This window comes from Opisthocomus hoazin, chromosome 9 (genome assembly GCF_030867145.1).
Source record: "Opisthocomus hoazin isolate bOpiHoa1 chromosome 9, bOpiHoa1.hap1, whole genome shotgun sequence".
In the NCBI taxonomy this organism is placed as follows: domain Eukaryota; kingdom Metazoa; phylum Chordata; class Aves; order Opisthocomiformes; family Opisthocomidae; genus Opisthocomus; species Opisthocomus hoazin.
Window position 1 is genome coordinate 9333766 of NC_134422.1, and position 20364 is coordinate 9354129.

The 20364-nt window shown below is 45.4% G+C and overlaps 1 protein-coding gene across 1 annotated transcript in view; it reads left to right on the forward strand.

The window, feature by feature from the left end:
• Positions 1–313: 313 nt before the first annotated feature.
• Positions 314–20364, forward strand: part of DPP10 (dipeptidyl peptidase like 10) — a 583710-nt gene continuing 563659 nt past the window's right edge. Inside the window, exon 1 of the mRNA XM_075430457.1 lies at positions 314–444. Coding sequence (XP_075286572.1) covers positions 385–444 — 60 coding nt within the window. The 5' untranslated portion in view covers positions 314–384. The remainder of the gene's footprint in view (positions 445–20364) is intronic.

Here is a 20364-nt window from a genome sequence, read left to right on the forward strand (position 1 = left end):
CCGAGCCCGCAGCTCTGGGAGGTGCCGGGGTCTCGGCCCAGCGCCGGGACCCCGCTGCGGGCGGCGGGAGGGGACGGGGCAGGCGGAGAGGGAAGGAAGCCCGGGGGGGCGAGGGGCAGAGCGCAGCCGGCACCAACTTTCCGCCGCAACCTCGTTAATCTCGGCTGCGGGGTTCGGCTTCCACTCTGCGGGGCCGCTGCTGCCGGCCCGGTGACGGGCGGGGCGGAGCGGGGCGGGCGGGCCCCGCCGGGCGGAGCCGCCGCAGCCGCGCCCGGAGCCCCGGCACCCCCCCCCTTCCCCCCCCGCCCGGTGGCTCGGAGCGCCGGGAGCCGCGGGCTCCCCGTGCCCGCCGCAGCCCGCAGCGCAGCGCCCGCAGCCGGCAACATGAACCAGACGGCGACGGTGTCCCACCACGTCCAGTGCCAGCCCTCCCGCGCCGTCAAGGTAGGGCCGGAGCGCCCCGGGGCTCCCCCCGCGCCCGCTGCCGGGGAACCGCACCGCGCACCCGCGAAAGTTTGCTGCGGGGTCGGGCGTGGGGGGGGGGGGTTGCCCGCGGGTCTCCCCCCGAATTCTCCCCGGAGGAGGCGGCTGCTGCCCTCCCCGCAGTCCGGCGGGGCCGGAGCTGGCGGGTCCCGGGGGCCGGGGTTGTGCGCTGGCTGGGTTTGCCGTCCCCGCCAGCGGGAGAGGCGGGTGCTGTGTGCGGGCTGGGGGTCGCGGCGGGGGAAGGCGCCGGGGGGGCAGCGGGCGCTCACCTCGGCCGCCGTGCCCCCCGGCCTCCGGCGTGATCCTGCCTTTGCGTGGGTCGAGAACTACTTTGCAGCCGAGGTGCTGCTCCCGACGGGGGTGAGGTGAAGTCCCCGAACGGATCTGCCTTCACTGGGAAGTATCTCTGCAGAAACGAGTGGGCTTTCCTGAAATAAATAATAACACCATCAGTGACCGTACTTGATTATTGATGTTTGTTTCTGAAAATGCAACAGCAAGAAATTTTACACCAGCTCTTGTGTTTCACAAAATGACGTGAAAGCCTGAGAAGTTCGCTTTGGTCGGAGCTTTGCCGTCGGTGGCTCAGGGCCGCCCAGCGCCAGGCTGCGTGCGGGGCGAGGAGAGCTGCGGGGGCTTCGCTCCGTCCGCAGGCAAAGTTCGGAGGGCTTGGGGTTGGTTTGTCTGCTCGGGAGGAGCGGCTGAGCTGTGCCTCGTGGTAGAAAAGTGTTTGTTGGGCTTTGTCCAGTTAGTGCTGGGAATAAACATCAAGAACGAGAGCTGAGGCAGGCGGGGATTCAAGGTATAAATCTTCTATCAGCACTGTTTTTATACCAGCTGCATTACACTTCGCAGCGTGTAGCCAGCAATGCAGAATGTCTGCAGGCTTGGGGACGAGGTGGGGACTGACCCGTGGTGTAACTCGTAGCTGCATCCATCATGCCGGTTCGTTCATGCTCAAATGGGCAAGGTCACGGGAAGCGATGACTTACAATTGCCCCGGCCCACTTCACAGAGTCAGCATGTATAATGTTAAATTGCTTAAAACCATTTCATCTGCTCTAGGTCTATCTCTGACAGTACCAGATAATGGAGAGCAGGGTGGTACTTGCTCTGGGAAGCTTTCCCCGCTTACATTTGGGACAACCAATGCGAAGTTTTCACTGACAGCAACATTTATTAAGTTCATTTGACTGGACTTCTATGCCAAAACAACAACCACAACTGATATCAATATGCCATTAAAAGAAGAAAAGACCCAGACAAGTCAATAGTCCTCAGAAAGAGAGAACATGAATCAGAGCCTTCTAGACATGAGTCTGTTTTACAACCAGCACAGTAATACTGATGCCATTAGAAAACTGTCTCATTTTTCTGCTCTTAATTCAATGTGTCAGGTGTAAAATGTGCTTTACAAATAGTTTCAAGTGCTTCCATGCTAGGCAAATGGATACTCCATGAGGAAGTGTTTATGACCGTAGACGAGCAGTAGCTGCCCTATGGTAACGAGGAACTTGCATTGGAAATTACTTCAAAAATATGTTGTTAGTGACCGGACAAATACAAATTGCAGATTAATTATAACTTGCCAAGAAATGGTGTTAGTTCCAGCAATTATGGAAATTCAAGAAAAAAGGTTACAGGAGAACTTCACACCTACTGGAATGAGATCCGTGAAACCCCTTCTTTTTTCTCTTTTTGTTGTACTTTGTTTCTCTCCAAGAACACAGGAACCCGTGACATCTCAGCTCCTCTGTGTTGTGATCAACGCAACGTTACTTCTCAGTGTTCTTTGATCAGCTGCTCACTGCTCTGTAAGGCCGCAGAATCTTTTGAATCCACATAGCAAAAAGCAGAATAACCCCCTTGCCCAGTAAATGGAATCGTGCAAACTTCATCTGTGATGGTTCCTGCTCTGGGTCGCCCTGGGGCTGCAGCAAGGCTGATGCCCGTCGGCAGGGACGTCCCATCCCTTTTTCACGTCCTGCTCTGTGGAGGGAAGGGTGCAACTTCTGCAAGTTTTGCACCCATGAGCACCAAGAATTGAGCGTGCTGCATCCAAATTAGTTTTGGTGATGGAGAAACAGGCGGAGGTAGGAAATGAACATAAAGCAGGGAAAAAAGCCCGAACGTACCCAACCCCTTGGATAAAACGCAACATCTCCCAGTAAAGCCTGCTTTTACCTCTAAGCCTTTTTACACCTTTTCTGAAATGTTTGCAAACCTTGCCACCTTGCTGACGCTGCTGTGAATAATGATCTTTCCCTCTGAGATCTGTAACAAAAACTTTTAGGGTCTAGCTGGGAAAGCGAGATGCCTGCCGTGCTTCTGTGTCATTGCAGCCTCGGCTCCGGGAGCCCCCCAGGGCAGCCAACCCGCTTTTATTCTTCATACTCCTGGCTCGTTCTTCACGCTCCTGGCTCGTCTTGCCAACACGGCAAGTAAATCAGCTCTGTCCAGGGGAACCGCTCTGTTACTGTGCGCTTTCGTGTTGCGCTGATGGCCGAAAGTTTGGGGGTTTTCTTAATTTTATTTCCGCCCCCCCCCCTCCCCCCGACAGAAGAAGTCTGATAAAACATTGTTTGCCACGTTTGGAGGAAAAAAGAAAGAAAAACCACAACCCAGAAACAGACAAGAGTTAGTAGCGTGGCTGGCTAGGGTCTGCAATTGTAAATGCTTTCAAAGCAAACATTTGTACTAAAATTACGGGGACTGTGGAGCAGGAATACTTACATCATGCTTTTAACACGGTCGGGGCTACAATTTGCACCTAAAAAAAACTATGAGTTAAACTCAGGTTTCTGTGGGTTTCTACGTTCTTTAATAATAGAACACTTATACCAGATCATGGCTCTCTGCTGTTATCAACCTAATATTGATCTGAATGTGAGCTGGATGGTGGAAGCAGTTACTAACTGGCATTTCAGAAGCGCATAATTACTTTGTAATATAATATGTATGTTATACCCTTTTACTCTACCCTTCCTTCTTCCCTGTGTTCCTTTCACTTTTACTTATTCATTAGCTTTTAGATTGTAAACTATAAAAGGCAAGTGCAGATATGTCCGTGGCAAAAATTCTGCAGCAAGTTTCATCAGTATCCAGGGACAGCATCAGGAATTTTTACATTTCAGGTTTGTTGTAGTAGTGTTTTAACTCTCACTAATTGATGAATAGTGGTTCACTTAACAGTTTTTGTAATTACAATTAGGTTGAGGAGCACATATTTAAAGGGGGTTTGTTGTGCTCCCTGTGGACTTACCTGTATGCTTACAGCAATGAAGATTTTTACACCAAGCCTGTGATGTAGCAGGAAGCATCTGCCTGCTGCTGCAAACTGCTGTGCACGTACTCCTCCTAAAGAGCGAGAGGTGCTTGTATGTGGCTGTTCCTGTTCGTAAAGGCTCCTCAGCAATACTCTTCAGGTTGAAGCTTCAGGTAGTTAGATCTTTAAATGCCCAGAGGATGTGCCCCAAACAGGCTTTGTGCGGGTATGGGAATCATTCCCATCTGCCAGCTGTTTGGGAAGTAAATCCCTTAAAATGGGAACAGCGTTTCTGAAATCCATTACATCAAAAGCAAGTCACTAACAGATAATCTCAGTGAGTGTTCAATTATGAATTATCCAGGATAATACGTAACAAAGGCCACAAGTAATACAGGGCGATGTCGTTGTTAGGAAGGCGGTCTATGGCAGCATAATAATGCCAAAAAAAACCCCAAGCGGAAGAAGTGGTACATTTAAAACTAGCAGGTTTGCATGGTATTTTGTTTAAGGCTTTGGATGATCAGAGCGCTGCTGTGCCATGCGGAAACACGTTGGCATTGCCACGTGAGGAGCCACGGCCCCGTGGACGCACAGCATGGTGGTGGCAGTGGGGGCTGGAGGCGGGTTGGCGATGGCAAAGGCAGGTCGCTGGCACGCCTCTGGACGTGGCCATCTCAAAGCGCTCCTTTAGAACAAGGTACATATTTTCATTTTCATTAATGCTGAGCAGATGTCCAATGCCCTCGTGTTTATCCTGTTCTCGAGAGTCCGTCTGAAGGAGCGTAGTGACCCGTTGGGGGACACCAGCGGTGACCATAGCACTAACCGAAGACACTGGCTCGGAGCAAGATACAAATAGAGTCTCGTTCCCTGAAAGCATTTTGGGCTCTTTTGCGTCCTCATGATCTGCGGTTGCTTTTCTTCCATTCTGGTACACTGGTTTTGATCACATTTGGGCTGGGTGGAGTTGCTGGTCTGATTTGTTGTTATTTTGCAGATCCAAAATACAGCCATGATGACACGTTGGTATGTGTGGGGAGAACAAGCTGGAGGTCTCTAGCTGGAAATTGGAAGAACTAATCACAACTTGCAGATCTTTGCATTTCCGTATATTCCCTTTCTGTGTTGTTTCAGTCTCCTTGCCAACATCTGTACTACCAGAGAATAACCAGTGCCTTTTCCTTTTGAAAACAACCCTTCCGTCATCGTAAGAAGATGCATGGTTACAAATAAAAAGCTGCAGGAATGAGGAAAAAAGAAATTTGAAATACTTATATTTTCCCCTTGCAGTGTACGAAGAAACAATTGCTCTATGTCAAAGGTAACATCAAGATTAGTTTTACTTAGGTGACTTTCAATTGGTACCAACTGGAACAAAATCAGTACTAGTAAAAAAATCCACACCATACTTTGAAAAAAAAAAAAAGAATAAAGAGAAAGGGGGAGAGATGCTATCGGATGCCAAGTCCATGCTGTGAGGAGCGGCGCGGTGTCAGCGAAGACCTGACGCTCGGGCACGGCGTCCCCGCAGCAGTTGCCCCGACGGGGGTCGTTCCTCGCGGGGGAACGCGGTTCCGTTGCCTGCCGTGAGCTCGCTGGTGGGTTGCGGTTGTTCGCTCTTCCTTGCGTGTACAAATGGTTAGTGTGCTTTCAGAACTGTCTGTTAGTAATTCCTTGCTCTTTGCATAGATACTTCAAAGCAATTAGCAAAAAGCATAAACGTTGGATGCTTCTGTAAGTTTAGGTATATGCACTGATCCTCCGGTATAGGTTCTGTGTGTACAACATATGTAGCCACACACGTGCACACCAGTCTGTTCTAATACAGATGCAATTTATAGCTTTCAGTTTAACGATAATGCTGGGAGTTTAGAAGGCAGTACTGTAAAATTAATATATGCAAATATACATGAAGATTATGATAAATTATATTTAATAATAGGTTAGTACTTTCCTAGATTGTAATCATATAAAAATTTTCCTGCTGCAAATCGTTACTTGAAGCAATATGGCATGAAGTTTGATTCTCTTTGAAGCCACTTAAGATACAGGTCTGTGAGTGTTAGATAACACTTTCCTGAAAGGATATCACGTCCTGAGGAATTTAATCTTTCTCATTCTTTAATCCAAAACTGTTTTACTAAACACGTGTAGAGATAATTTTGTGCTTATTTTGTTGACTATTTCATTCTTAAATTTAGCATGGTAAGACTTGTGTGCTGTCCATGATCTGAATGTGTTATTTTGGAATTTATTTAGGACCTTTCATGTTCCAAGATTTTTATCTGAGGTCCTCAAATTGAATTATAAATGTTAAATTGCACAACATCCAGCTTAGTGATTGTGCTGTGTTCATCATTTGACAGTGTTTTGGATCAGTGACTTTGCCTTCTCACGCGTTGACAACACCCGGTGTTACTGGCAGTATGTGCCAGAAGCAGAGAATCATCTTGCGCACCTACAAATTAACATCTACGATTACTAAAAATGGGGCACCTGGCAGTGGCAGAACGCCCCGAGGGCTTGTTGTTTCAAAGAAACAGACGGGCAGGTTCATTCCGCTGTGAATGGAGTTGAGAGCGACTCACGGCAACATACACCAACCCCGGGTACCTAAGGGAAGGCAACACCTACAATCAGAGTCATCAGCTTAATTAAAGACCCTCCCCAGTCCTGAGCTGTGTGGTTGATGCAGCTGCTGCAGATGAGGGCGTGATTTATTCCATGTTAGATTTGACCAGTGAAGTGGTTTGAGTGAATTGTGCTGTAAAATGCTCCTTTCTCAGTGCTGGCAGCAAAGGGAGCCCCCAGCTAAGGAGCCAGGTGGGTGGGTGGGTGCTGTGGGCATCGACGGGTCTCGTCCCCGCGTCGGGGGGCCAGAGAGAGGGAGGGTGCTGGTGCCGTCCCGGGGCCTCGAGGGAAGTGAGGCAGGGCCAAAGGATGTTTAAAACTTAGTGTTAATGATGCTGGTCTTGAGCTGCTGACCTCTTCCCTGAGGATATATCGGAAAAATAGTTTGAATTTTAGTTTGGAAAGGGGGAGACTGGAGCTGAACTGGTTTGTGACTCCACCACACAGAGACAGCTCCCCAGCCTGAGTTGGTGTGACCTTACCGAGGGAAAAGGACATGGAGGGTGAGCCCTGGGGAAGCTTTACAGAAAGCTGAGAAGGAAACAGAGGTGACACCTGAAGGACACCTCGAGGCAGTGACGGCAGCTTGGCAGGCGAAGGCAGGGACACAGGAGTCACGGGAAGATGGGGTCTCAGAGTACGACTGACTGTTAAAAGGCAGCTGGCAAGTCAAGAAAGATGAGGAAGGAGTGGGGTGTTTTAGCTTCAGCTAGAAAGGCGTTACTGGAGATACTGGCTGTTAGATTCGAGTAGGTTGCTGGATCTGGCCAGTCACGCTCAAGCTGTTACGGAGTCACTGGAGACCAGGAGACAGAGACGCCGTACTGCTTTTATCGCGAAGTGTCAGAGGTGAAGTTTGCAACGTTCCCTTGGTGTGGCCTCCTAGAAGCAAGGTAGCGCCGTGTTCAGACGTCATGCTGGGCAAAAAGCCAGTGCTTTGCTCACGTTGCATGGGCCTTCTACACCTGGTTTTATTTAGTTTATTAGAGTTAGCTAATAGGGGGAAGAAATCTAGAAAAATATAAATACAGGGTTAGTTACAGCTTAGGTCCCTTGGTTTGTGTGGTAACATAGAAACAGTAACACAAAAAAGTCAAAACCATGAGTTTATTGGAAAAGTTATGGCAATAATTATACATATTTCCCCCCTTTAAAAAAATGTTTTGGAAGTACACAAACATACTTTAGTAATCTTTGCCCAAATGTAGCTACCTGTGCAATAATGCTTTAGTGCTGGGAGAGGCAATGGCAGTACGTAGGTGTTAAATTCTTAGTCTCTTCAGAATTATAAGTGCTTTTAAACTTCGTTTCTGATGTTTTAATTGACGTAGATTATGAGTATTCCAATAATAATAACAATCCTAGTATTTATTGTAAAACCTGAACTACCTTTGTAAGTAAGAGATGTCAGGTACAGTAATCCAGTGACATTTCTGCTTACAGTTTTCTCAGAATTTTTACCTTAACGCAATTGTGGAGAAATCACTCTTAAAACTATTTGTGTAACAAAAGTGTGCAAGCTCCTGCGATTTACACTGGTGAAAGTCAGAGGTGCTTCATGGGTTGCTAAGCAAAGAAAAATTGATTCTGTTGTATTAAGGGATGACACTTAGATTGTTTAATTTTTATGTAGTTTGAGAAACTTACAAGATTCTAGCACTTAATATCAAATTGGCTTCAAAGTTTATATCATTAAAAAGATGAACTTTGTGTTCAAAGGTGAGCCTATTCTTTCAGGTGGTGATCCTGTTCCTCCTCCTGCCGCTGACTGCTGGGCAAGCGCTGCGTCTGACCCCTTCGTGATCCTAATTCTCCTTTGCGCTAATTGTGCTTTGCCCGAGGGGAGGCCCCTGCCTGGCGATGCGTCCTGCGGTTGTGCGTCAGAGCGCCCTGGTTTTCGTCTGTAGGTGCAGCAGGAAGAGAGTTTTCTCACCCTGTGGAGAAGTAAGGTGCAAATATCTTGTGCTGATGAAGATGAGACCTGCTGAAGGGTTTTTATGGGGGAAGGAGAAAGCAGGGGCAGACGTCCGTGTCCGGCAGTGGCATTGGTGGCGGTGCATGCTCTGTTCATGCTCCTGTGTAGGGTGGGGGAGTTTCTGTGTAGGGTGAGGGAGTTTCCTGGGCAGGGTACGGAGCTTTGCCCTGAGGTCTCCAGCGCCGTGCGACTCGATACGCCATAGCCCACTGAGCTCAGGGGAAGCTGGTCTCCAGAACGGGTAGATGTCAGCGGTGAGGGCTGCGTGCCCCTCCTCGTCCCCTGCCATCGGGGAAATGATCAGTCAGTGATCTGTGAACTCGGTGCGGCCGGCGCTGGATGTACTCCTCAGTACAACAGTCAAGGCGTGAAGAAACTTTATTTAAATAGTATTGGTTTATTAACCTTATTTATGTTTTTAAAGTTGTGGTTTCAGCAGTGTAAGGGCGAGTGTCTATCCCTTTGCTTAGTTTTCCCTGGATATTATAGATGAATAGCAGGTTTACATTTTGAAATAAACTTTTTCCTAAAATCAATTGCTTAGGCAGGAGAATTCCTGACTTCCCAATTAAGCAATTTATCTGAAAGAAATCTTTTTTTCCCTTCCCTTTAGAGCATTAAACACTTACTCAGCTTGAAAGCTGCATCAGTCTGCCAGCGCGGGATTAATGCCACGAACATTTCTCTTAGTATTTGCTGCAGAGATGACCTGCAGACATGAGCATCATGTTAAAAACCAGCTTTTATAATTCCTTGTGCGTGATAACTGAGAGCCGAAACCTGCCTCCGTTTTCCTTCGTTTCTTCTTACCGGTAGAGGAGGGCAGCGTCGCCCGCTCCCCGACGGCCCCGCCAGCCCCTCGCCCAGCCCCGCGGCCCTCGGGCTCGGGCGGTTGCTGGCGTCGCTTTTGGGCTGCGTGGCTCTGGCTTTGCCCTGCCCCTGTCTGCGCGTGCGCCGCGGGAGCAGCACGCTCAACCCTGCGGGCTGTTCGTGGGGACGCACAGCCTGCACTGGTCCTGCTGAACAGCATTGGAACTGCAGGAGGGAAGACTTGGGGCTTGCTTTTGCTTTTTGGATAAATCTAGGGAAGGGGGGAGACCTTTTTTGTTTTTTAACCTGTTTACCTGTTGTCAGTACAAAGAAGTTCGGATGTGTTCCGAGATTTCCATTGCAGCTCCTAAATGCTGAAAGGAATCGCACCCCTAAAGCATGTGAGCCTTCCTGTCACTCCTATTTTACCCACACGAGCAGCTCTGGTGTGCGTGGCGCTGAGCATCGCAATGCTCTGTGCACTCAGTTGCCGTCCTCGCCCTGCTCCTCCGTGAGGTCGGAAGGAAATTGCTGTGCTTCGGTGTTGGCCCCTTGTGGGACGTATTAGTTTCTGCTGCTTGTAAGGATCCTTTTCCTCCCTCTTCTGCTAATCCAAACCCATGAAAGCATCTTAGTGCTGGAATGATTGACTAAAGTTTTCCTGCTGTAATTTATACACATATCAATAATTACTTAGTTGACCTTTTGTTTCATAGAGGACACAATGACAAATGGCTAGAGCTAAAAACTAGAAGACTGGCATTTGGGGCAGGCTCACAAGCTCTGTAACCTCTGGCGGTAACACTGTTCATCCAGGGAGAGATCCTGCTCCTGTTTGTGTTGAGCTTTTCCGTGGAGTTAAGGCAGACCCCTTCGGTGAACTGGTTCTCTTTTGGAGGCGGGAGGAAGCTTTCTGCTGACCTACCACGCCGACCCAGCTCGCCCGGAGTAACCTGCGACCGCTCGCTTCCCTTCCCTCTGTGCTGTGGTGGCTTGGCGCTTCCTTCGGGGTGCGAGCGTTCGTGGGTTGTTTGCGTGGGAGAGTCGGCAGCAGGGGAACCACCGTGGCATGAAATGGGGTTCTGCTGGGCGCTGGACGGACAGGAGGGAATCCGCTCTGCGGTGCTGTGTTCAGCCAAGCCTGGGGCAGCACTGTTTTTGGGGGGAAAGGGAGGAGAAAGAGAAAGGATGACAAGTTGCAGAAAAAGACAGAGTAACAAGAAGAGGAAGAAAAGCGAATCCCTGCGAGTGACTCTGGTGAGCTCAGGAGCGAGTCTGTTGGTGGCACGTCGTGCAGACCTTGCTTTTGTGCGCACCCATTAGACTCGGTCTGATTTTTGCTTTCAGCCCTCAGCTGACAGGACTGTGCTCATACAAGAAATACTTTCAACTAATTTTTCACACAAAAGTGTCTGACTTCTGGAAGTCAATACAACCAAGGATTTGTCTGTTTAAAGACCAAATGTATGCTACCCATGACTCTCTGTGATAATTTTTGAGCTGTGAATTCCCCACAGTTGCCTTCAGTAAAATCTCAGTTTACATCCACGAGTACATTTTTTTGGTATAGATTTTGTCTGGAGTTTGAAAAATCTCAGTTTTATGATTCAACAGCTATAATGTGTTTTCTGGGAACATTAATGTCTCTGAAACTTGATTATGCAAATATTTGCGGAGGGCAAACAAAAACCCAGCGAAAACAAATCCATAAAATAATTAAGGAAATGTTGGCGTTTCTGTATTTTTACAGTATTTGCTCCTCTCTGAATGTTTCCCAAACACTCTGGATGCTGCTTTCCCCTCAGTGATTCACAGAAGTCTCTGGTGACACTAATTGCATCCCATGTGGGGTCACATTTAGTGAAGAAACCCATCAAGCAGCCGATGCCATTTTAAGATATGAGCTCTTTGGCAATATTTTGTAGTTTCAAATAACCTTACCAGCATCATCGGAATTATGATACTAAGCACTGTTCAGATCTGCGAAGGAGTGAGGAAAAGTAATTTTAGATGGCCGTTGAATTTAGACCCCTTGGTTATCGGTGGGCAGCTGTGGTTTTCAACGTCTGGTACTAAGTACCAAGTCATTGCCTTGGTGGTTATGCTGTGAAAGATGCGTAGATCATGAATTATAACTAAACTGCTTTTTTTTTTTCCTTTCTTCTGTCAGAATTTGGGATTTTTCAGTTGTTTCTTGTCATACATGTTGTGTTGAAATTCTGTAGGGTCACTGTAGCGGCCTGAGGCAGACAAGTTAAATTAGGATTGAGCTTCAGACACGTTGGATCAAGCTGGTTGTGCATCCAGAGCCCCAGCGGAAGCCCCAGGCAGGGCAGCAGTTGTGGTGCTGTGAGTCAAGGATTCGGCTGAGCCCTGCCAGCTTGCGAAAGTCGGGTTGTGGGGAACGGTGTCAGGTTGTAAGAAACAACAGCCCTTCTCTATTTTACGTAATAGCTTCGGCAGTGAGAGACTTGTTCTCTACCGGGCCTTGTGTTCCCAGCGCAACTCTGTAGATTTTTGTACTGGATTGGAGCTGCACAAAATATGTGTATTTATAGTCTCAGGCGGTGTTCAGAAGGAGTGTTATGCATAAAACTGCTTGATGAACTAACTCTCCTGATGCTTCAAGAGAGCTGGGCCAGCAGAGAATTTGGGTCACCATACCTAAGAAGATTTCTGTAATTAAACCAGCTTTTATAGAGCATATTTGCATTTTTACATGGAATAGTTGAAAAAGCTTTTAAGTTTCAACCAATCTATCCCTCCTGAAACATATTTTTATAGCTCCAGACCTAAAGCTGAAAATCATTTAGCACCAAATTTGATAAAGAAAAAAATCATCATTGCAGGATTTTCAAAAACTTATTTCTCAGGTTGAGAAAGATTTATAAACACCTTTTTTTTCTGCATGTGTCACCCTCTGAGTACTCTATGTACAAAGCCATACAAAATAAAGCTGGCGTGGGTTACATGCCATGGAAGTAAAAAAGAATGAGTTTGAATGAAAAGACAATTTGAGACTCAAGATTTTTATGTTTTGTTTTTAAACTGTAATCAAAAAAGTACTGTACGCTCTCATTTAGTGAAAGCTGCACACACTGCAGAAAAAATGCATTGCAAGATTTTGGAAAAGTGCCTGCAACTGATACAGTGTTTTTTGGACAGAATTTTATTTTTTATGGTACAGTATTTTTAAAAATACTGGCAATTCTCAAATCTTCTTCTTGCTCAGCTCAGTTATTTTTTTTGAAGAGCAATGCAATATCGTCCTTATTTTCCAGTATTTCTTCTATGTTGTTACTGTGGAGAAAGCAGACAGTGTGTATCTGAAACCTCGCAGATCAGTCTTTAGTAACTTCTAGATTCAGAGCAAAGGAAGGAAATTACTAACATTACAGTTTAGCATGGATTTTGGCTTCTATTTAATAATTGCTTCTAATGATGACCTGTGTGATCATGCACACTTACACAAGTAGCATTTATAGTTTTACTTTGAAAATTGAATAATTAGAGCAGTATGTGGTAATGTAAGAGTTCTCCAGAATAGTACTATGAATGTTTGACAAAGTCTCATAATGTCAAAGTTTAAATTATTGAATAGCTACAATTCTCCTGTAGAAAGTGCAATGTAGATTAACAGACATAAAATAAAATGTTCCAGATAAAGTAGCTGTGTAAATATATCATCTCAGTGGTTGATAAAGTAGCTAAATTACTGTAAACAAACAATAAAACATCTTAGAGGAAATAGAGAAGTTGTGTATTGGAAGAGTAAGAAGATAAATGCAAATTGTAAATATATAGAGGGAAAAAGCTGGATGGAGTTTTTCGATTTAAAGTGTAAGTTCTCTTGGCCATCTGTATAGTAAAGTTGGTGTTCTTGAACAGTAATGACTATTCCCTCTGACACGGAGTAATGCATAGCAGATAACAGTCCATGTAGGATGGATACAACCTATTTCTGCCATTAAAGACTTGGAATGGAAATATTTCTGGACATTGGATATGAAAATGTTCAGTAAAAGTAAAGTGTTGAGACTATATACATCATTAATCAGTTATAAGCCATCTTGATGCATAGTGGAGTGAGAAATCAGAGTCCCTAGATCATTGTTTTATTGGTGTCCTGCAGAGTATTGATTCACTGTATACCATCTAAATGGCTTTTTTTTTTTTCTTTATCATTATCTTTAGTAGATTTAATTTCCAAGAAAATACCCGGGCTGGGACTGATCACCCTCTACCTCTAAGGCTGAAGATGTCAAATACATGGTTTTATGCCAACAGTATTTGTGGAAGCTTCAAAGTTCTTGTCTGCCAATGAGTGGCTAAGTGCCATCATCAGCAGGGTCACCTGGGAGTTTTCAAGATGTAGCTAAGGTAGAGCTGTGTTGTAAAATAGTCTTAGTTTCTTCATAGAGTAGAAGAAGGTGAAAATTAAAAGTACTAGCAATGGCAGCAGGGTACTCAATAATATTACCTCCCAGCTAACTAGAGGCAGCCTGGAAGGGGTGGAAGAGTTGGTGTCTCGTGGCATCATATCTTACTCTGTGTTAACTTTTTCTCTTTTTAGTGTATTTTTCATCCGACTTCCAGTGGAGAACTCTCATGCAGATCAAAAGGTAGTGGTAGTGAGCTGAGCTGATGAAGCTTTCAGAAGAAAAGGGGAGGAAAAGAGAGAAAATATTGTAACTGTTTTCAGTAAGGTGGCTTGCTTGAAAATATTAAATTTCTGATTCTCAGTGTTTGCTCAAAATGATGCTTAAAAAAGATGATCAAGTTTCCAAGGAAATGGAGATAGTAAGAACTAATACTAAAATTACACTGATAACTCTTCTAAATGCAGTATTATGTTACTAATTTATTCACTATGATTTAAGGAGAACATTGATGGCTACAAAAGCTAGATAATAGACTGGTTTTATCTTTTTAATAACAGACCTAATCCCACAATCATTATTTAATCAAAAGTTTTTTGCAGAGCTTTTCTTGCATGTGTTTTCCTGAGTGAGGTCTGTAATATTTAAGATTTTCTATAGGTGACAATTTACATTTTCAAAAAACACATTAAGAAATGGTCAAAGTCTTGCCACATGCCAACGTGATGAACAATTAAGCACTATTAATTCCCTTTTATGGTGGGCACTGAGGCAAAGGAACTCAAATGTCTCACACAAGGCTGCTGAGGAATTAATGTTAAAGATGATGAGACTATGAGGATTCCTACCTCTTTTCAGTACCCAGCTGAAATACAGTAATATTGAAGAGGAAAAGCACTGACATCGCAGTTTGTAAAAGCCCTGAGAAAAAAGAGAATCAGAAGATGGAAAGTAGCAAAATGAAGGATCATCCTGTTTTGGCCCATCCTTTCCACCAAATGACAACTCGCTGGCCAGCAGAGACTCATCAGGTGTCTCACCCAGGTGGAGAGGTTTTAATCCTTAGCACAATCACTCATTCATTCTAGTTGTCTGTATTAGCCAATAAATAGCGACTTTGCCCTCTTACACTGTGTGTATCTGACTTACAGTCTCTTTGCTCACAGTGAAAGTTGCCTGAACAACGCGACCCAGAGAAGGAGCATTGCGCATCATTATAGGATCAGTCTCTGAAACCCCAGTCTTGTTGCTTTTTAAGGCAAAGTGGCAAAAGTCCCGTTGATTTTTAAGAGGACAGAGTCATTGGATAGCTGAGTTCTGAATTCTCATACTAAAATACAGTTATGCTATGTAAGGCAACTGCCTCTAAGATAAATCATACCTGATCGTGGAAGGACCATTGGTGGGCAAAGTACACCAGAAAGACTCCAAAGTCTGAATCGTAATGGCCTCTAAAGCTTCATCTAGAATTTAGTATTTGCTGTCAAATTCTCAGGTATCCTGTGAGCCATAGGTCAGCCTCAGGCGCTCAGACAAGGTGTAGAATGATGCTGTTAGTGTACTGCTCCCTGTTCCCATTACCCACAGTATCACCAGCTACGTCCCTTTGCTGGTGGCACAGCAGCCAGGAGGCAAGGGTCATTCCTGGCCCGGATTCCTCCTGTTTGCGTTCCTTAGCAAGAGTCGAGAGGGAGCTCTGCTGGGGCAGCGATGGAAGCGCAGTATTTGTGCGGGGGAGAAGCTGGAGCAAACGCCCTTTGGGATCACGTACTTTTCATTTACTACTGTGTTGAGAATTGCTTATAAACGTTCCACTTTCAAATTACCACTTCCTTCTAATTTCCCATTTTAATTTATTTTTGGCCTTCATCAATAATGGTTTTGGCAATCCAGATTATTTCACTTTATTTCCCTAGATACTTTTTAATGCCTTGCATTTTTAAAAAACAATATCCCATTGAGTAATGCTTAGCACTTACACCTAGTTTTCTTGAAGATGAGCAAAAAAAATTACTGTGGCAGTTCTATGTTCAGCGTACTGTTTGGTTTTTTTTGTCTTTCAGCCAGGGTTTATATTATTTGTATTCACCTTTCCTAAAGAGATAGAATAATCTAAAATTTGGAGGAAATATATTCTGTATATGAAGAATACCAGTATGAATAATTTTTAATTATCTTCGCGTTGCTGAAGTAATGAGCTGATGTAGTTATGATCTTCATTGCTGTGTGAAGAATGGAGTAGGAATTCAAAAAATAATCAAGACATCTAATGAAAATCTTCCCTGTCCAACCACATTTGATTGAAATGCCACAGAGCTGGAAAACCTGTCTGGCTCTAGCTCTGCTGGAGGAGTTTGAGTTATGTTTCTTAATAATGTAGCTTTATATTTAGTGGTGACTTACAAATATTTTGTCCTTCTTTCCCTGAAGGCAAGATATGCTCCAAGGTGCCTGATCAAATGAAAGCTGGTGTTGTTGAGTGTAATCAAGCTGTATCAAATGATCTTATTAGGCAACTTGATAGTACAACTTTCTGGAGGCTGACTCTGGGGCTTATTGGATACATCATTTCTCTGTAGAATACCGAACGTGCTGGAGGAACATACAGCATGTATAATGCATGCCGTAGTAGCACACTGGTGAAATGTGGATGGAATCAAATAGTAAAACTGGAGTAATTGTTGAAATCTGCTGCAGATGCTGAGTATAATTGATAAATAACTACTAATAACCAGAGTAATAACAGTTTTGCTGTGCATATGCTCAGAAGAAGTTTATGTTTTAAAGGGAAGTTTGAGTATGTCTGGATTTTTCTCAGGTTTCAGTAGCAAAGCTGCACTGCAGCTGCCTTGTGTTGCCTTTTTGCTGCACAGCAGCGTCACGGAGCCATGCTGGGAAGGGGAAGGTGCTGCACAGCGACTTCTGTGTGCTCTGGTGAGCTCGGTTAGTCAGGGCTGGGCGGGCAGGTGCAGAAGGTCACGCTGGCTCAGCTGATGTGTGGTGACCGCCAGCTGCAGGAACAGGATCACACCTGACCACGTGTTTGTACCCTGTGTTGCTTGATTTCAAAACTGCGTTTGAAAGCATGTGATTGCACTGTTAATGTCTACGCTGAGAGCAAGCTTAGATGTCGTCTCCACTATGGCAGAAAGTTTGAATGTTTAAACACATTCAAGTAACACAAAATAATGCGTGAGACTTTATGATTTAGTGTGATACAGGGAACTCCCACTGATCTTTTCCTTCTTAATTCTATTTGAGTAGGTGGCTCTTGGACAATTAAAACTAGGAGCCTGCCAATATTTATGTAAATTTTAATGCCAGCTTCTAAATTTTGTTCAGTTACTGTGAGATTCACTTTAGGTGTCTGATCCAATAACATGGCTACCTGGGATATGGAGATGACTTTTTTGCCTCAGTGTTCACCAGCAAGTGCTCCAGCCACACTGCCCAAGTTGCAGATAGCAAAGGCAGGGACTGGGAGAATGGCAAACCGCCCACTGCAGGAGAAGGTCAGGTCTGAGACCATCTGAGGAACCTGAAGGTGCACAAGTCCATGCATCCATGGGCCCTGAGGGAACTGGCAGATGAAGTTGCTAAGCCACTATCCATCATATTTGAGAAGTCGTGGCAGTCAGGTGAAGTTCCCAGTGATGGGAAAAGGGGAAACATAACCCCCCTTTTTAAAAAGGGCGAAAAGGAAGACCTGGGGAACTACAGGCCAGTCAGTCTCCCCTCTGTGCCCGGCAAGATCATGGAGCAGATCCTCCTGGAAACTGTGCTAAGGCGTGTGGAACATAAGGAGGTGATTGGTGACAGCCAAGATGGCTTCAGGAAGGGCAAATGGTGCCTGACAGATTTGGTGGCCTGCTGCAACAGGATTACAGTGTTGGTGGTTAAGGGAAGAGCAACTGATGTCATCTACCTGGACTGGTGCAAAGCATTTTACAGTGTCCTGCACGACATCCTTGTCTCTAAATTGGAGAGACATGGATTTGATGGATGGAGCCCTCAGTGGATAAGGAACTGGCTGGATGGTCGCACTCAAAGAATTGTGGTCAACAGCTCAACATCTACATGAAGACCAGTGAGGAGTGACGTTCCTCAGGGGTCAGTGCTGGGACCCGTGCTGTTTAACATCTTTGACGGCAACACGGACAGTGGGATTGAGTGCACACTCAGCAAGTTTGCCCATGACACCAAGGTGTGTGGTGCGGTCGATGTGCTGGAGGGAAGGGATGCCATCCAGAGCGACCTGGAGAGGCTTGAGAGATGGGCCTGTGTGAACCCACATGGCCAAGTGCAAGGTCCTGCACCTGGGTCGGGGCAATCCCAAACAGAAATACAGGCTGGGTGGAGAATGGATTGAGAGCAGCCCTGAGGAGAAGGACTTGCGGGTGCTGGTTCATGAGAAGCTCAACATGACCTGGCAATGTGCACTCACAGCCCAGAAAGCCAGCCGTGCCCTGGGCTGCATCAAAAGCAGCGTGGCCAGCAGGGCAAGGGAGGGGATTCTGGCTCTCTGCTCTGCTCTGGTGAGACCACACCTGGAGTCCTGTGGAGGAGCTATGGGGCCCTCAGCACAGGACATACATGGACTTGTTGGATTGCATCCGGAGGAGGCCACAAAAATGATCAGAAGACTGGAACACCTCTGCTGTGAGGAAAGGCTGAGAGAAATGGGGCTGTTCAGCCTGGAGAAGAGAAGGCTGCAGGGAGACCTTACAGTAGCCTTCCAGTACCTGAAGGGGCCTACAAGCAAGCTGGAGAGGGACTTTTTACAAGGGCTTGTAGGGATAGGACAGGGGGTAATGGCTTTAAACTGAAAGAGGGTAGGATTAGATTAGAGAGAAGAAAAAAATTCTTCACTCTGAGGGTGTTGAGGCCCTGGCACAGGTTGCCCAGAGAAGCTGTGGCTGCCCCCTCCCTGGCAGGGTTCAAGGCCAGGTTGGACGGGGCTTGAAGCAACCTGGTCTGGTGGAAGGTGTCCCTGCCCATGGCAGGGGGGTTGGAACTGGGTGATCTTTAAGGTCCCTTCCAACCCAGACCGTTCTGTGATTCTATGAACATTTTAGTAATTAGTGACCTAACAGACATACGTTACTGTAACAGTCATTTTAATGAAGATTTTCCTGGTTAAAAGAAGATCAGGCACTTTTGCTATGATTAAGTGTGACTATGAAAATGGAGGACCAGCATGGGCAGTGGAAGAGAGAAGATCTTACTTCTGTAGATGTGTGCTGGTGGGACAGCCAGGTCTGTCAGCCAGAAGGACAGGCAGCTAGCATGGTGTCTGAGGAGAAGTGGCAATTCCCATGAGCGATCAAGACCTTAAGCCCCTTAAAGAGCAGCTGATGAGATTTACGTGTCCTCTGGCTGAGGTCTTCTCTGGAGATTTCCTAGGGCTGGAAGGGACCCAAAATGGGGCTTTTGAGAGCACTGGAAGGGGCATTTACACCTGCAGCTGAAATTGTAATGCCAAAAGAGGTGTTTGTGTGGGCAGCGAGCAATAAAGCTGGACCCTCCCCATGGACTCCGGGCCCCCGACTATGTTTCTTACACGGCTGGAAAAGGCTGCCGTGCAGTCTGGGATAGCAGTGGGGCAGAGCTGAAGGTGTGGCCACAAGCTCTGGGAAGGAACCACTGCACTCCAGTGTCATGTCGTGTTGCTAAACCAGAAATTTGCAGAAGCCTTTCTAAAATGGATGTTTATATTAAATCCCCTCTTATCTGTGAGAATTAAGAAGTCACTCGTTTCAGTGAGTAGTTTTGTTCCACAGAAATTCCATAGGGAATAAAATGAAGGAGATTTTCTCATTTTTTGTATTAATACTTCAGTTAAATATTTATAAATAGAAGCTTCTGTGCTGTACTTTGAAACTAGACTGTTTCTTAGATATGTGTTAGTGTCCAGATCTGTCACTACAACATCCTACATCCTTTAATTAGTTTTGCCAGTTCCTAAGCAAAATAAAGTCTTACATGAGATGCTTCTTTGAGACACAGATGATTTTTCCTTCTTGTTTCAGATTATTTAATTTTTCTGCAATGCAAATTCTAGACATAGTCTTACAGAAGGCTAAATTACCTTGGAAAACAGAGGTCATATCAAAGCTGGTGTAGAGCTGTGGCTTGCTGGTTTTGGCTTCTTGTTTCTAAATAAAAAAATCTTTGGAAATGAAAACTCTTCCTTCAGCTCAAGAGTTCATACAGTAGAAATTGCTATGGGACTTCTCTTTTATGTGGCAATAGACTTCCTTTCTTTCTCCTTTCTTTGAACATTTTTACCCAGATGTTACAATATAAAATTCCCTATAAATTAGCAGTATAAAAATATGCTTAACTGATACACCTCTCTACATTTTTCAGAAGGAGCTGTCACATTTTGTAGGAAGACCATCTTTTCTGTGGATGGAGAAGCTTTTCAGATTCAGGTTTGTTGGCTGTGGTATGAAACAGCATAGCTAACATGATGAAACAGTCAGAGTGTCAGCTTGTGGCATGACTTCCCTCTCCTGAGAGGGCAAATGCCAAAAAAGTATAAAAAATTTAAAAAATGACGCGAGCTTTTACACCGTGTGTGAGCAAGTACTATTCCACTGGGTTCTACCATGCATGTTGTTCCAAGGAACAACATTTGAAGGAAAAAATGCTGGTTTAGCTCACCTGAGGGTCCTGAAGGTCCAAAGAATAAGCAGTATTTGTCAATCTGTCTAGATTTAAAGATATTTAAAGCGGAGAGAAGTTAAAGATAGATTTTTAATGAAAAATATATTCAGAGCACTTCTATATTTTGCATTTAATCATCTTGCCTTTAG